At 39.4% G+C, this 17,783-nt stretch overlaps 1 protein-coding gene across 2 annotated transcripts in view; it reads left to right on the forward strand.

Annotated features, from left to right (window-relative positions):
- Nucleotides 1-2,759: 2,759 nt before the first annotated feature.
- gpr107 (G protein-coupled receptor 107) overlaps nt 2,760-17,783 on the forward strand; it is a 109,379-nt gene continuing 94,355 nt past the window's right edge. The window contains exons 1-3 of one of the 2 annotated variants that reach the window (XM_072240176.1): nt 2,760-2,861; nt 11,020-11,142; nt 13,166-13,216. In XM_072240176.1, coding sequence (XP_072096277.1) covers nt 2,760-2,861; nt 11,020-11,142; nt 13,166-13,216 — 276 coding nt within the window. The remainder of the gene's footprint in view (nt 2,862-11,019; nt 11,143-13,165; nt 13,217-17,783) is intronic. The other variant, XM_072240177.1, reaches the window with a different exon arrangement.

Consider the following 17,783-nt stretch of genomic DNA (forward strand, 5'->3'; position numbering starts at 1 on the left):
CCTGGACTTCCTGTCAGATCGCCAGCAGGTAGTAAGAGTGGGCTCCCTCACCTCTGCCCCTCTGACCCTCAACACAGGAGCCCCTCAGGCTCTCTGTATACCCATGACTGTGTGACCACCCACAGCTCCAATCTGCTAATTAGATTTGCTGATGACACTACACTGATTGGCCTAATCTCAAATAATAATGAGGCAGCCTTCTGGGAAGAGTCATTACCCTGACACAGTGGTGTCAAAAGAACAACCTCTCCCTCAATGTTGCAAAAACAAAGGAGCTGGTTGTGGACTACAGGAGGAATGGAGACAGGCTAACCCCTATTGACATCAATGGATCTGGGGTTGAGAGGGCGAACAGCTTTAAGTTCCTCAGCTGTGTGGTGAAAAAACCACAACAGTGCATCTTTCATCCCAAATAGTTGAAGAACTTCCTGAAGAAACTAAAGAAATTTTGCCTGTCCCCTAAAACCCTCACTAATTTTTATAGATGCACCGTAGAAAGCATTCTTCTAGGGTGCATCACAACCTGGTATGGAAGTTGTCTTGTCCAAGACCGAAAGAAGCTGCAGAAGATCGTGAACATGGCGCAGCACATCACACAAACCAATCTTCCGTCCTTGGACTCACTTTACACCGCACACTGTCAGAGCAGTGCTGCCAGGATAATCAAGGACACGACCCACCCAGCCAACATACTTTTCGTCCCTCTTCCCTCCGGGAGAAGACTCAGGAGCTTGAAGACTCGTATGGCCAGATTTGGGAACAGCTTCTTTCCAACTGTGATAAGACTGCTGAATGGATCCTGACCCGGATCTGGGCCATACCCTCCAAATATCCGGACCTGCCTGTCGGTTTTTTTGCACTACCTTACTTTCCATTTCTCTATTTTCTATTTATGATTTATAATTTAAAATGTTAATATTTACTATTTTTTACTATTTTTAATATTTTTAATATTTAATATTTGTAATCCAGGGAGCGGGAAGTGCAGAATCAAATATCGCTGTGATGATTGTACGTTCTAGTATCAATTGTTTGGCAATAATAAAGTAAAATAAAGTAAAGTAAAGTTTGTTATGGGGCTCCAAATCCTAAGAACTTTCTATAGGGGCACAACTGACAGCATCCTGACTGGCTGCATCACTGCCTGGTATGGGAACTGTACTTCCCTCAATTGCAGGACCCTGCAGAGAGTACTGCAGACAGCCCAGTGCATCTGTAGATGTGAACTTCCCACTATTCAGGACATTTAGAGACAGGTGTGTAAAAAGGGCCCGAAGGATCATTGTGGACCCGAGTCACCCCAACCACAAACTGTTCCAGCTGCTACCATCTGGGAAACGGTACCACAGCATTAAAGCCAGAACCAACAGGCTCTGGGACAGCTTCTTCCATCAGGCCATCAGACTGATTAATTCATGCTGACACAACTGTATTTCTATGTTATATTGACTGTCCTATTGTACATACTATTTATTATAAATTACTATAAGTTGCACATTGCACATTTAGATGGAGATGTAATGTAAAGATTTTTACTCCTCATGTGTATGAAAATGTAAGTAATAAAGTCAATTCAATTGAATTCAATAGGTCAAGAACTGGGCATCTCAGTGTAAAACAAAGGAAAAGGGAATTAAGTGACAGGCGGAGAAAAAAAAATCTTTTAAACAGTCTGTGGCAGGAATTTCCTCACGGAGTTGAGGAAAAACTTTTTCACACAGAGGGTTGTGGTTCTGTGGAATGCTCTGCCTCAGGAGGCAGTAGAGGCCAATTCTCTGGATAATTTCAAGAAAGAGTTAGATAGAGCTCTTAAAGATAGCGGAGTGAAGGGATATGGGGAGAAGGCAGGAAAAGGGTACTGATTGTTGATGATCAGCCATGATCACAGTGAATGGTGGTGCCGGCTCGAAGGGCTGAATGGCCTACTCCTGCACCTATTGTCTATTGAATCTGAAATTCACTACCTACAGGTGAAGTGGAGGTAGATTCTATTGTGGCTTTCAGGAAGGCTTTGGATATATATCATGAAGGAAAAATTGTAAGATGTGGAGAAAGGGCTGGAGTGGAAATGGTGAAATGCCCATATCCAATAGAATGGGTGCCCTCCTTCTAGCTGCAACCATTCGATGGCTTTCTTCCACCTTTCCGCTCACCAGGTTTCACCTATCACCTGCCAGCGAGTACTCCATCTCCTTCTCCCCTTTTCTTATTCTGGCTTCTTCCTCCTTCCTTTCCAGTTCTTTTGAAGGGTCCCGTCCCAAAACGTTGTCCATTTATATTCTCCACAGATGCTGCGTGACCTGCTGAGCTCCCCCAGCATTGTGTGTGTGTGTGTTACTCTGGATTTCCAGCACCTACAGAATCTGTGCTCATGGTCATCTTATTTTCAAAACCGAAACTATTCTTTAAAAGTTTAGTGGGATGTGGGCCAAACGCAAGAAAGTGGGACGAGCTCGGATGGACATCTTGTTAGCATGGACGATATGGGCCGAAGGGCATGTCTATCTGCTGCAGAACTCTGATCTCTTTACCTTCAACTTAAAGAAAAGCAACCTCCGTGTAAATGAGCTTTATATTTTTCGCTCTGTGTGACCGGAGCGCCGCAGCTCTGCATCTCCAGAGCCCACACTTCGCCCTGAGGACGGGCCGCCCTCCATCATGTCGTCGGGCAACGTCAGACCAACGCTCCTGCTCGTTGCCACGGTCCCCAATAACCTCTGACCCCGGAAGCTGATCCGGCTGGTGACGTTGTTTGAAATATGGCGGCGATGAGGGCGTCTGCTGTTCGGAGTTGGAGCCTTCTTCAGTGGGTTTTGTTGTTGACAACTGTTCGATGCCGAATCCATCATCTGATTTTGAAGGTAAAGGCCGGTGCTCTTACAGCTGTGCTGTTCTTTCTTCAGTGACTAATCCATCGGGGGTTGAAAACGTTGTAAATGACAGACCCAGCTTGACATACAAACATTGCAGGCAGTCTATCGCTCCGAGATCTGACAGCTGCAGAAATCGCCTCTTTTTTTGTATAACAATGGAGAACGGGCTAGTTCTCGTCGAAATAACGCGAATAATCAACTTCATTATTGTATCTTTTTTCACCTTTCCCAAACATGCTACCTCTTGGGTTTTGGTTGCGTTGGTGCAGGCCATCTAGTGATACTGCATCACATGGCTGGTTGACGTGTGCTAGTGGCAGTTGGCGGAAAGGACAAGTTAAACCTGTTTACAATGATTATCCAAAGGAATACTGAAACGCTGAAAGAATGGACAGAGAAACCACTCTGTGTTTCGGGTTAGTGAACCTTCTTCACTGTTCTCCTGGCTGACTGGTTTCTCTTTCCTGAATTTCTTCTTGACTGACTGAATTATTCTAGAATTTCTGTTTTTATTTCAGGTGCCAACATCTGTAGTTTTATTTGTTTTCCAATGTCCAAACATGTACACTTCCAACATGCAAGATTGTATTTTAAACCTAAATGTCTTTAAATGGGTTTGCAATCTGCTTTGTTCCTACCTTTTAAGTTGCTGGCTATTCTGAACTGTTCTATCCTACTGAATGTGCAGTGAATTGTTTTAAGGCCCAGAAATGTAGTTTTCCAGATAATCTTCTTTTTCTTCATGTGCCATGCGCGTTACACACTTGGGCGATCATGGCACTCCACATCGAACGATCCCTCTCAGCGTCAATGATATCTCGCACACTTAGATCTAGTCATAGTCATACTCTATTGATCCCAATTGGCAGTTGGGAGTATCCTGCTGTTTTGATATTACACGTACCATACATTTAATTTTTTTTACAGTTGATGGTTAGACCAAAATCTGCACTTGTTTGTACTACTTTGTCTAGGAGAATTTGTGGGTCTTCTGCAGCACTTGCTATTAGGGTGGTATTGGCTGCATATCTTACATTGTTGATGTTAACACCTCCAATTTTTATCCCATCTAGGTGCTTTCTGAGAATCTTTTCGCTATAGATACTAAATAATTCCGGCGAGGCAACGCGTCCCTGTTTAACTCCTCTCTGAATTTTAGTCCAACTGCTTATATTATCATCAATTTTTACCGCTGCCGTTTGATTCCAAGATAAATTTTGGAGCAGTTGTTGGTCCCTTCCGTCAATGTTTAGTTTAGCGAGAATTTGAAATAATTTTTCATGTTGCACTTTGTCGAATGCTTTAGTGAAATCAATAAAACATAAAAAGACATCATTTTGATATTCAATTGCCCTTTCTGAAAGCATTCGTAGTATGAAAATTGCATTCCCAGTTCCTCTATCCTCAATAAACCCATATTACAATTCTGAAGTTTCTGGTCTCAACTTGTTTTTAATTTGACTCAGAACAATTCTCAACAAAATCTTTATTGTGTGACTCATAAGACTGATGGTTCTCTAATTTTCACAGTCAATAGTTCCAGGAATTTTTGGCAGAGTTATAAATACTGATTTCAACAGATTGTCAGGCAATACACCAGACTCATATATGCCATTAAACAGTTCAAAAAGAATATCTATGCCCAGATCTTCTAGGGCTTGCATCATTTCCACTGAAATTTCATCAGGTCCAGTGGCTTTACTATGTTTCATGCTTTTCAGGACCCAGCCACCCCATACACCCCATCTAGATAAGATGCCTATTATTTTATTCTTCCTATTAAAACAGGCAATTTAGAACTTCCCAAATATACTGTACTGTCACATATTTGTCCACTAATCTAAGCTATTTTTTCTCCTTTACATGAATACTTTCTTGTCTATCTTTGTGTCAACAGCAAATTTGGCAACCATACTTTCAGTATCATCCAAATTATTTAAACATGTTGTGAAAACCTAATGTCAGTGCACTTATACCCGTGGTACAGAATACCAATTTGAACATCTGATCTTTGATTGACTATAAATTTTATCTCTTACACACCAGCTATATATTCTGCAATGCTGTATTCAAAGCCTTTTGGAAACCTAAGCATGATAAATCCACAATTTCATCTATAGCCACAACACATATTTAAGGGATGCCATTAAATTGATCAAACATGGTCCTCCAAAACCCTATTGACTTTGGCTAGTTACGTTGTATGTTTCTAAGAGCTTTGTGTTAGCGTCGTTAAGTTTCCCATTGACAGATGTTAAAGCTCACTGCCATTCATTTACTGCTTCAACAGAATAAATTAAATAAACTAGTTTGTAAATTAACAAGCATTGGATTGTTAATTTACACACTATTACAACCTTCTCTGTGGATGAACCAGGAGGTATGTCATCTGCTGAAGGCTAGATCTGTGGCATTCAAGTCTGGCAACCCAGGCCTGTACCAGAAAACCAGGTATGATTTGTGGAGGGCTATTTCAAGGATGAAGAGACAATTTCGAACTAGGTTGGAGGCGACATCGGATGCACGGCAGTTCTAGGCGTAGCTTAAATACCATCTATAAATTTGCTGACAATACAACCATTGTTGGTAGACTCTCAGGTGGTGATGAGAGGGCGTACAGCAGTGAGATATGCCAACTAGTGGAGTGGTGCCGCAGCAACAACCTGGCACTCAACGTCAGTAAGACGAAAGAGCTGATTGTGGACTACAGGAAAGGTAAGACGAAGGAACACATACCAATCCTGATAGAGGGATCAGAAGTGGAGAGAGTGAGCAGCTTCAAGTTCCTGGGTGTCAAGATCTCTGAGGATCTAACCTGGTCCCAACATATCGATGTAGTTATAAAGAAGGCAAGACAGCGGCTGTACTTCATTAAGAGTTTGAAGAGATTTGGTATGTCAACAAATACACTCAAAAACTTCTATAGTTGTACCGTGGAAAGCGTTCTGACAGGCTGCATCACTGTCTGGTATGGAGGGGCTACTGCACAGGACCAAAAGAAGCTGCAGAAGGTTGTAAATCTAGTCAGCTCTATCTTGGGTACTAGCCTACAAAGTACCCAGGACATCTTTAGGGAGCAGTATCTCAGAAAGGCGGCGTCCATTATTAAGAACCTCCAGCACCCAGGGCATGCCCTTTTCTCACTGTTACCATCAGGTAGGAGGTGCAGAAGCTTGAAGGCACATACTCAGCGATTCAGGAACAGCTTCTTTCCCTCTGCCATCCGATTCCTAAATGGACATTGAATCTTTGGACACTACCTCACTTTTTTAAAATCTATTCAATATATGTAATTGATTTACTTATTATTAATATTTTTAAAAATTTTATTTATTCTTATTTTTTTCTTTTTTCTCTGCTAGATTACGTATTGCACTGAACTGCTGCTGCTAAGTTAACAAATTTCACCTCACATGCGGGGATAATAAACCTGATTCTGATTCTGATCTTCTCTGAATCTGGGAAACTTTCAAAAAGTATGCATTGCCTATCTCACGAGCCACTTTAAATGTCTTACGATAGTCCACTAAGGTCCAGAGATTTGACAGTCCCCAGCTCCAACAATTTGCGCTGTACTATTTCCACGATAGTTTTCCTGATATATTCCTCCCTTCCAGCTTTTGATCTACAGCTATTTTTGGAACTTTACATATTCATTACGATGGAAATTGATGCAAAATATCTATTTCAATTACCTGCCAATTTTTGTTTTCCACGATTAATTTCTCAGACTCACTTCCTTCTAGACCAATATTGACATTTTTTTTGTATATCTGGCGAGCTTTATTTCATCCAAGAATAATTTTATCCTTATTAGTTTTTGCTTATTCTTTCCACATTTTTTGGCCCAATTTTCTGATTTACTGTCTGTCTTTGCACAGTTAATACAATTTTTAAACTTGTGCTTTATGATTATTTTTCCTTGCAACATACAACACTTTTATAAAGTTATAAAAAAGTCAGGGCTATAACAGAACTAGTACCTCTTTTCATTTGATGTTGACTGCGAAGTGGAATTGTAGCAGATTCATTGTAATATTTATGAAAGGAAACAAATTAGTAGGTTGGGTAAGAGTAGCTGGTTCTACACCATGAAAACTAAACCAGTACTTCACATTTCCTTAAACTACCCAGAATATCTCCCATAGCCATTGAAATTCCTGGTGGAAAACAAAGGATAAAATATTCTGTGAAATCTCTCTGTGATTCTTTCCAATATTAATGGCAATCTCAGGGTTCATATGAAGCAAGTATTAATTGCAAGGAAACTGTTGTTTTCTCTCACCCCTTTCTTCTCCTCACCTGTCCATCACCTCCCTTTGGTTCCTCTCCTCCCTCCCTTTTGTCCAATGTATACTGCCCTGTCCTATCAGACTCCTTCTTCAGCATTTTGTCTCTTCCACCTGTCTCCTTCCAACTTCTTACTTTATCTCTCTTCACCCACCCACCCATCTCCCCCCCCATCTTGTCTCACCTATTATCTGCCAGCTTGTACTCCTTCCCCTCCCCCACCCTATTCTGGTTTCTGCTCCCTTCGTTTCCAGTCCTGATGAAGGGTCTCTGTCCAAAATGCCGACTGCTTATTCCCTTCCATGGGTGCTGCCTGACTTGCTGAGTTCTTCCGCCATTTTGTGTGTGTAACTGCAACAAAACTGTTGTCTTTCTAAATATAGAGAAGTTTTGACTGTTTGTTCTGACTCCTGCAAACCAACTAATCTGTCGCCTAACATACTGAGATCTGATTTATCAATTCCCTCAAAAATGAAATGTTATATTAGTTAACCATGAATTATGAATAAAAGTTTGTCAAACATTTTATCAATAAAAGCTTATCTGTTTACCTCCACTTAGAATTGATGGTGACAGTAAAAACTGAAAAATATAATGTCATAAAATACCTTTCTCTGCTCTATTTACAGTTCTAATAGAGAGTAATATTCTCTGTTTTTTGAGGTAATATATTTCTAAAATGATAAGTTTGGCTCAACATTATTATACTGATAAAATACTTCTCATAGTCACTCGGAATTGGAATCTGGCTAGAGCTTTTAGTTATAAAATGACTATTGTAAATGTGAAATGTGTTGGAAATTCAGCAGCAAAGCTGTGTGCTTTATTAGACTATTGTGTACTGCACACCTATAAGATCAATTTCTTGTTGGGGTTTGTATTGTTTGCTGATCATAGTCCAATTTATCGCATATGCCATGGAGGAGGAAGTCATTGCTATTGGGTAGCAGTTGAAAAGAATAGAGAGAAGGTTTTGTAAAATATACCATTTATATTGATTCACACTCAGATTCATTACATTGATAACATAACATACTATTCATTACTTCAACTACTGCACAGAGTCTTGTCATCTTCAGAAGTTTTCGGATGACTCTGCCATAGTTGGATGCATCAGCAAGGGAGATGAGGCTGAGTACAGGGCTACGGTAGGAAACTTTGTCACATGGTGTGAGCAGAATTATCTGCAGCTTAATATGAAAAAGACTAAGGAGCTGGTGGTAGACCTGAGGAGAGCTAAGGTACCAGTGACCCCTGTTTCCATCCAGGGGGTCAGTGTGGACATGGTGGAGGATTATAAATAACTGCGGATACGAATTGACAATAAACTGGACCGGTCAAAGAACACTGAGGCTGTCTACAAGAAGGGTCAGAGCCGTCTCTATTTCCTGAGGAGACTGGGGTCCTTTAACATCTGCCGGACGATGCTGAGGATGTTCTACGAGTCTGTGGTGGCCAGTGCTATCATGTTTGCTGTTGTGTGCTGGGGCAGCAGGCTGAGGGTAGCAGACACCAACAGAATCAACAAACTCATTCGTAAGGCCAGTGATGTTGTGGGGATGGAACTGGACTCTCTCACGGTGGTGTCTGAAAAGAGGATGCTGTTCAAGTTGCATGCCATCTTGGACAATGTCTCCCATCCACTACATAATGTACTGGTTGTGCACAGGAGTAATCAATGCAACACAGAGCGTCATAGGAGGTCATTCCTGCCTGTGGCCATCAAACTTTACAACTCCTCCCTTGGAGGGTCAGACACCCTGAGTCAATAGGCTGGTCCTGGACGTATTTCATAATTTACTGACATAATTTACATATTACTATTTAACTATTTATGGTTCTATTACTATTTATTATTTATGGTGCAACTGTAACGAAAACCAATTTCCCCCAGGATCAATAAAGTATGACTATGACTAAGACAGTTGTTCTTTGACCATCATCAATAGGCTCAAACATTGATAGGTTCTTTACTAGTAAGGGCGTCAAGGGTTATGGGGAGAAGGCAGGCGAATGGGGTTGAGAGGGATAATAAATCAGACTCGATGAGCTGAATGGCTTAATTCTGATCCTATGTCTGCGGTTATTGTAAGAAGATCAAATATATAGTTTGGGTGATAAAAGATCTTTGAGACTCATTCACGTTTACCCAGAACTGTGCTTTCAGTGTAGTTGTTTGACAGGTGCGTTGCAAAAGAAGAAAGCCATGTGTTAATGTTAGGCGAAAGCATGATTCTAACTCTCATTTCTGTCTAGTTAAAATGTTGATGTAGGTATGGTAATATTTTATTGATTATGCATTCAGCCAGGGAGACAAACAGAGAACAGGATCTTGTGATATGTTTATTATGACACGAGCAGAATGTGTCTCTCCATGAAGACAATGATACAGGCTTCATGAAAGCTGCCATTCAGCAGTGTGGATAATGTTACTCACTTCAACACCGAACTAATTCTACAGCCTATGGACTTGCTTTCAGGGACTCTACAATCCATGTTCTTAGTTTTATATTTGCACAGTTTGTCTTTTACAGTTTGCACAGATTGTCTTGTTGGTTGTTTGTCAGTCTTTGTGTTGAGGTTTTCATAGATTCTATTTCTTTATTCTACTATGAATGCCTGCAAGAAAATGAATCTCAAGGTAGTATATGGTGACATATATGTACTTTGAGAATAACTTTACTTCAAACTTTGAATTAAGCTGCTAACAGCAATGTATCAGAACATTTCATTATACCTTTGTTTTTTTTTAGCTTTAAAATGTGATGTTTCAAAAAAGACTATAAATTTTATTGTAGTTGTAGATCTCAAGATAATAACAAAACATTGGAATCAGCATGGTGCTGAACAATGTTAGTTGTTAAAGCAGAAACAATTCTCAAAAGGTGGAGAGAACAAATGTTTGTGGCATGGTGTAGAAAAAGGGAAATTGGTGATGTTAGTTGTGTTGGTGATAGCTCATTAATCCCTGCAGATCTGTCTGGGGAACATGTGCATAGAAGGAGATCGATGAGAAAGAGGGGACTGGGAAACATGTTGGTGCTGTGAGATACAAGGCACTGCAGGTACTAGAAATTTGAAATAAAAGGGAGTACTAGAAATATCCAGCAGGTTTGTGACCTTTGATCAGATGTTGGAAATCAGAGTTGTGGATAGAGCCACTGCAGTGTCTTTGATAAGGAAGAGATCAAGGAAAGATAGAATGACTCCGCTGGTATTATTGTCAGCTAAGAAAGTATGATGAAGACTGTGAAACCGAGTTCTACAAAATATGAGAACATCTGTTGCTGAGCAGTAAGATAGAAGTGTAATTTATTCTGAGTAATTGAATGAGGAAGAATAGAAAATCAATGCACTTCACTGTGAACCTTAGAAAGGAATCAAGAAGCTTAGCATCTTGGATATTTGGCTATAAATCATTGAAAACAACATTAAAATGCTAAAGCTAGAAGCATTAAGGAGACCATACTTTTAGTATTTTACCTTCAGAAGATGGATGAAGCCTGTATGCAAAGGACAAATGAGGTGCACTCTATATAAGGAAGTACGAAGCCAATAAGTAATATTATCTTTTAAAGAATGGAATTGTGAAATTACAGAAACTTATTATAGATGAGCCTTTTTGGTCCATTGTGTCATCCTGAAGATTTAGAGGCATACTTTCAAAAACAAAAGTAATTCACTGTTCAAAGAATGACTAGAAGAACAGGAATATGCTTCTTGTATTTTCTAACATCGGGCGACAGGCTTGGTGGGCCTGATGTCTTCCAATTCTTCTGTAGAAGTCTTTGATTTTTCTCTTCTAATCATGGAATATTATTGCAATCATTAACAGAAAAACTATTCCTCTTTGCAGGATGATGTTAGACAGAAGGTCCATTTAAACACATTTGGTTTCTTCAAGAATGGAAATATGTCTGTGGAAATGACCAGCTTAATTTCTAAGGATTTTGACTTCAAACTTGTTGAAAATACTGCGGTGAGTTTATATTTTTTCACTCCTTTGCCAGACTACATGTTTACAGCCGCAGCATTCCATTGCTCTAATTGCACTTATTTTCAGAAATTAGCAAGGTTAAAGTAAAATTCAGTCATGTGTATCAAGGTGCAGTGAAAAGCTTTATCTTGCATCCCAGCCATACAGATCACTCCATTACCACGGTGCATTGAGGTATTAAAAAAGAAAACTATAACAGAATGAAGGATAGAGTGTCACAGTTACAGAGAAAATGCTCTGCAGGTAGACAAAATACTAAGCCGTAGCGAGACACTAGATTGTGAGTCTGAATCCATCTTATTGTACTGGTGGACCATTCAATATTCTTTAAAACAATGAGATGGAAGTTCTCCTTGAGCTTGTGGTACATCCTTTCAGGCTTTTGTATCTTCTGCCTGATGAGAAAAGAGAGGATGTCTGGAATGGGTGGAGTCTTTGATTAGGGTGTCTTCTTCTGTGATGCAGTGAGAAATTTAGACAGAGCCCATATGGGGAGGCTGGTTTTCATAATGTGCTGAGCTGTGTCTACAACTGTCTGCAGTTCCTTACAATCATGAGCGGAGCAGCTACCATTCCAAGCCGTGATGCTTCCAATTAAGATGCTTTCTATGGTGCCTTGTTAGAAATTGGTGAGGATCAAAGTGGACATGCTCTTTACCAAGATTATAGCCTCCCGAATTAGATGTGCTGCTGAGCCTTTTTGGCCATATTGTCTGTGGTTGGACCAGTTGAGGCTACTGGTGATGTTCACTCCTAGAACTTTAAGCTCTCAACTTTCTCTGCCTCTGCACTATTGATGTATACAGGAGCTTGTATATCTCTCTCCTTCCTCAAGTCAATGTCAATTTGTTGACATTGAGGGAAAGGTTGTTGTCATGACACCATGCCATAAGATTCTGTATCGCCTGAGAATTGGCCAACTATGATGGTGTTAACTGTAACTTGTAGAGCAGAATCTGGCCATGCAGTTGTATAGGGAGAAGCCTGAAGACGGAGGATGCAGCCTTGTGGAGCATGAGAGTCAAGGACAGTCGTGGCAGAGGTGTTGCTGCTATTCCTTACTGATTGTGGTCTATAGGTCAGAAAGTCAAAGATACAGTTGCAGAGGAGGTGTTGAGTCCTTGCAAGTGTCACTGGTTAATCTTTTCCATACCTTACAATATTTTTTATTGATACGCTTTAGTTTGTTATTTTTGTATGATTCATCTGCAGATTTTCATCCTTGCCTTGATAAGGTCTCATGTGTTATATGTACTACTATGTTTACACCATGGTTCCAAGAAACGATGTCTTGTTTCTATATACATGATATGGTTATATACATTATTTACGTATATGTAGTTAAAAGACAATAAACTTTACTTGATGTGACTTGAGGTTTACATGAAGGCCAAGACATTGAATATACAAGATAGATCTATCATTTTTGGATTTTGGATGTAACTGGCTTCTTATTGTCACATATACTGAGATACAGTGAAAAGCTTTTGTTTGAACATCATCCAGACTGGTTATTGCTGCCATTAGTACATCAAGGTGGTACAAAAGGAAAAAGTACAAAAGGAAAACAAGATAGTGCAGAATGTAGTGTATAGTTCAGAGAAGGAGCAGTGCAATTAGGCAAAGTTCAAGGGCTTTGATGAGATAGACTGAGAAACTGAGAGTTGATTTTATAGGAGGTCCTTTCAATAGCCTGATAACAGTGGATAGAAATTCATTGAGCCTGGTGTTGTGTGTGTTCAAGCTTTTGTAGTTTCTGTCCAATGGAAGCAAGTAAATTTTTGCAAGATGGGATCAATAAGATGGGAAAAGGCAGCAGATTGAAGTTGAAAATCAGATGAATCATAAGTTGCACCATAGGCCTAAGGAGTTGTAGAGCCTGCTTCTGCTGTTTATGTTCTTGTGACATGCCTGGGCATTCTCTGAGCTCTGAGGTAAAGAATATAATCTAAATGCTTTTTTTTTTTCATTTTCTCTTTCCATTTAACATTTCTTTATATTTCAGTTGGGGCTAAGCTTGGACCGAACAAAGAATGATGGTTTCTCATCCTATTTGGTAAGTCAGCAGTTATATTTTGGAATGAAGTTTTCAATTAACATTTACTTTATTGCTGTTTTTCAAACTTCAGTAAGACTGTACTCCTTTGCGCAAATGATCATTCTAGCTTTGTGAACTCAGTGGGAGCAAGCAATTCACTGGAATTCAAGGCGTCGGTGTTGATTTTTCCTTCCATCTATTGCGACTATGAACTGAGTCACTGGAGAGATACTGAAGCTGGTTGATGTAAAAATTCTTTATCAAAGCAAGCAGGCATTCTTTTGGAGGCTTCAGCAGAGTCTCCTTTAACTCAAAGTACGTCAAGTTTTTATAGCCTTAAGAATAAAGGTAATAGTAGGTGATTCAATACAATTTCAATAACTCGAATCATATAATTTACTCCAATATTTCAAGTCTGACAAATTGTTCCATTGAATTACCTACACATTTCAAGGTTCAAAGTAAATTTACTATCAACATACACCTGTCACCACATACAACCCTGAGATTCCTTTCCTTGTGGGCAGTGCATATTGAGACCATTAATGAATCCTTGAAATTGAGTCCATAGGTTGTGGGAATGGTTCAGTAATGGGGCAAGTGAAGTTGAGTGAAGTTATCCCTGCTGGTTCAAGACCTGATGGTTGAGGGGTAATAACTGTTCCTGAACCTGTGGTGGTGTGAGTCCTGAGGCTCCTGTACTACTTTCCAATGGCAGCTGTGAGAAGAGAGCATGATCTGGGTGGTGGGTCCCTGCTGATGATGATGGTAATATTGTAATTTACAAGACCTTTCTGAATATTCAAACACCTTTGAGACAAAGTAATTCGAATGCATGATCTGAAAGTCTTTGAAGACAGAGACCCCATATGCTCAGGTTTAGTTTTTTGAGGGCTGATTCTTTGTGTATCCAAATATTCCAATTATTTATAGATCAAATATGCTTATGGCTATGTTTGGTTGCAAAGTGACAACTCAGTCTGATCTGGCAGCTTCCTTGATTTTATTCACAATGCTACAAAATAACTTAGCCATTGTTGCCTGATCTGCTGTCTATCAATGAACATACCCCAATGTCTGGTGTTTGGTTGATGCATGCAAGAACATCTTACGATCATGTCGGTATGCAAATCATCTCTCTTGATCACCCAGCCTTCTGCTGTGGCCGGTGGCCTGTGCTCTGTAGATAGTACTGTTTGTTTACAAAGCTGCCCTTTTAATTTCAATCTGATTAATGCTTGCTATTTAAATTAAGAACTGAAGACAAATTCACTTTTGAATTGACGCCTGTTATAATTCAGACAATTCCTCAACTCCTGAATCCCTAACATCATCTATGCTCTTTTTGGCCTGGATTTACCAGATATTTAGCAGAGCAACATCCAAGATGAACATGCCTGTCCATTTAAACCAAAGGCACTCAGAGACTTAGAGTGATAATGTCACATTTGACTGTCATTGCTTTACCTGACCACGAAAGGGAGTAGTAGGTTGAATTTGCATGCCTTTACCCACTTATATCAAAACATTTAGTTATCAGTCAATATTTTGTCTTCAAGTTCTTCAAGACCAGTGTCTAGACTCATTTCTGGCCATCTTGATGGATGTTCACTGTGATTGTACCCAAATATTCCAATTATTGTCAGAGCAAATATGATTGTGGTAAATACGCTTGTGGCCTTTGTGTTTCTGCCTCAAACCTGCATGAATAATATTTTGTCATGGGTGTTAGTATCTTCAGCCTAGGAAATAAGGTGTAACTCCAGCATTCTTTAATTAGATATCAGAGGCCTGTGGAACTTTTCAAAGAATTTTTCTTAATTGTGTGTTTAAATGTTTACCAGTAATTAATTAGAATTCTTCACAACAGCAGAGATAATTTTGGTGATCTCATGCATTTGTGGTTGCCACAAAGTGTGAGGTAGGTGCAAGTATCTTTTAACTTTTGCCTAAAAATGAATAAGAGCCATGTTGACTATAGACTGCTTTGCACTAGTTTCATCCAATATCCCTAATTTTGTTCAGAACTCTCCTGAGACCAACTCAATTGGTTTCCCTCTGTAAGGAGTTTGTATGTTCTCCCAGTAACCGTGTGGGTTTCCTCTGGGTAGTTCAAAGCTGTACCAGTTGATAGGTTCATTGGTCATTGAAAATTTTCCTGTGATTAGGCTAAGAATAAATTGGTGAATTGCTAGGCAGCATAATTCAAAGGGCCTCTTCTGTGCAGAATCTCAACAAATAAATAAATACATTTTCTTCAGTCATGAAATGTTAGGAATATTTTTCTTAGTTGAAGGCCATGTCTATTGAGGTACAATAAAGATCCGTGTTTGAGTCTTCACAAATTGCAGTTTATATCATTACCTTTGGAACTGTCATCTAAGTTAGTATATCCCTATATCACAACTTTTCTATGATACAAAGTTGCCAGTATGATAGAACAAAATTAAATGGGGATGTAGATGGATAGAATATGTTATAAAAATATAGTTTTGAACATCAAACTTTTTTTTAAAGTAATGAAGCTCAATATGGCTCTTTACGTGGCCTTTGATGTCAGTGCATGTGAAGCACTGAATTATTATTTTAGATTGTGAAGCATTTAAGAAAGGAAAAATATCAGCCTTTATTATGAGACTTATATAGCAGTGAAGAAAACAGTGGAACTGAAGCTTGAAGAGCAGATGGCAAAGAAAGCCTTGTAGATATCCTGATAAAAATGTCAAAAAGTTCTTAGATTCAGAGTTCTCTTAAATTTTAAAAAAAAGGTTGCTTTCTTTAAAAGGCAAGAGAGGGGAATGGTAGACAGGCCAGCATAGCAGTAAATTTAATTTAGTCTAATTAAAGATGATTTCCATGTGTTTGTAGTGGATTGGCAAGGTCCAGCTTGGATTTGTAAAGAGTCAGTCATGTTTACCAAGTGTGATTCAAGTATTTTTGTAAAAAGATGGGGAAATTGCTAGACATCCATGGCATTACTCATTGGGACATGTATATGCTTTATGAAAAGATTTCTTGTAAGAGACTGAAAAATTAGTGTATGTGGAATTGAAAGGAAAAGAATTTTAACAAATATGAAGGTCTCATTCTAAGGAAGAACTAAAATTTGATTGTAAGCAAGGTGGGAGAGCAGAAGACTGATTGGATGAGGACTAACCAATCAGAGAGATGGACTCTGGGGGTACAAATACCACCGGAGTAGACATACCTAGGCATCATCCCTGATGAAGATGGCAGAGCTGATCATCAAAATGTTGGTTATAATTGATACCTGTACCTGTCTGGAAGCCTGAGAAGAGTTTACTCACTTGAAAACATTGTTTATCTGGCTGGGAAATTGGCTGAGATGCTTGAGGCAGCCAGGATAATGGCTAGGTGCTCATATTGCAGCACACGACCAGTGGGATCCCACCAGGATCTATGCTGGGGTTTAGTTCAATAATGAAATAGAAAGTCACAAATCTGTTTGTTTGATGATGCAAATGGACAGCTTTCTGAATGTTGTGTGATTTAAGATGCACACATTTCTGTTGGTTCTCTTCCCTCCTCACTTTCTTTCCCTCACCTTCTCACCTAGAAGTGGCCTGCATACATACTCTGAAAAAGGTGTACTTGACATTAGAAGCTTGCCAAACACCCCAATATTTGATAGTGTGCTTGTCTTTTCTTGCCATGATTTTATTGAATAGCAATTTTAAGGGTCAGATTGTCCAGCTCCTGTTCATGCATTTTTACCAGAGTAATATTACTATATTAGTAATTATAATATTGTAGAAGTATAATAGTACATTCTATAATATTCCTGTAATAGTAATATTTAATGTAATTGCAGTAAGTACTATGCAAAAGTCTTAGGCAATGTAAAAAATTATGTAAAGTGAAAATGCTTTCAAAAATAATGAAATGAAAAGTTTCTAAATATAAAACAAATTACTATAAAGATCAGTAAACAGTTAAAACAAAAACACTAAAATCAATATTTAGTGTGACCACCCTTTGCCTTTAAAATTGCATCAATTCTCAGCATGCATGAACCTTGTGGTGAGGAAACTGGGGATAGGGTGCGAGCTGATTAAAGCTTCCATTGTTCACTGACTAAAGTGAGGAGGGAGATTGAAACACCGAGGCGAACGTGGATGGGGAGCACCTGCTGCCTGCCTTTTGATCGCTGGTGGGATTGTTCTACTGCCAGAGATGGGAGAGGCTGCTGCTGTGCCTGGAGGATGTTACCCAGGTTTTCTGCGTTTGGACTTGGACTGGGACTGGGACTGTGGACTTTTTTTCAGTTTTGTAGTTTTTTATATTCTGTGTTTGTTGTCCGATCTTCTTGTTTTTTGCCTGCGGGGGAGGGTGATTTGGGGGGGGGGCGGTTGATGTGCCTGTTCTGTTTTATTTTGTGCAGGGAGGGGGGGAATTTGGGGGTTGATAATAGTGCTGCCGTTCTTTTCTTTCTTGGTTTCATTGCTACCTGGAGAAGAAGAATTTCAGAGTTGTATACTTTGATAATAAATGAACCTTTGAGGTACACTGTTGTGCAGTTTGTAGATTATTGCAAGCATCTTGGAGAGCTTGCACAGTTTTTCTG

Source organism: Mobula birostris, chromosome 22, assembly GCF_030028105.1.
Source record: "Mobula birostris isolate sMobBir1 chromosome 22, sMobBir1.hap1, whole genome shotgun sequence".
Taxonomy (NCBI): Eukaryota; Metazoa; Chordata; class Chondrichthyes; order Myliobatiformes; family Myliobatidae; genus Mobula; species Mobula birostris.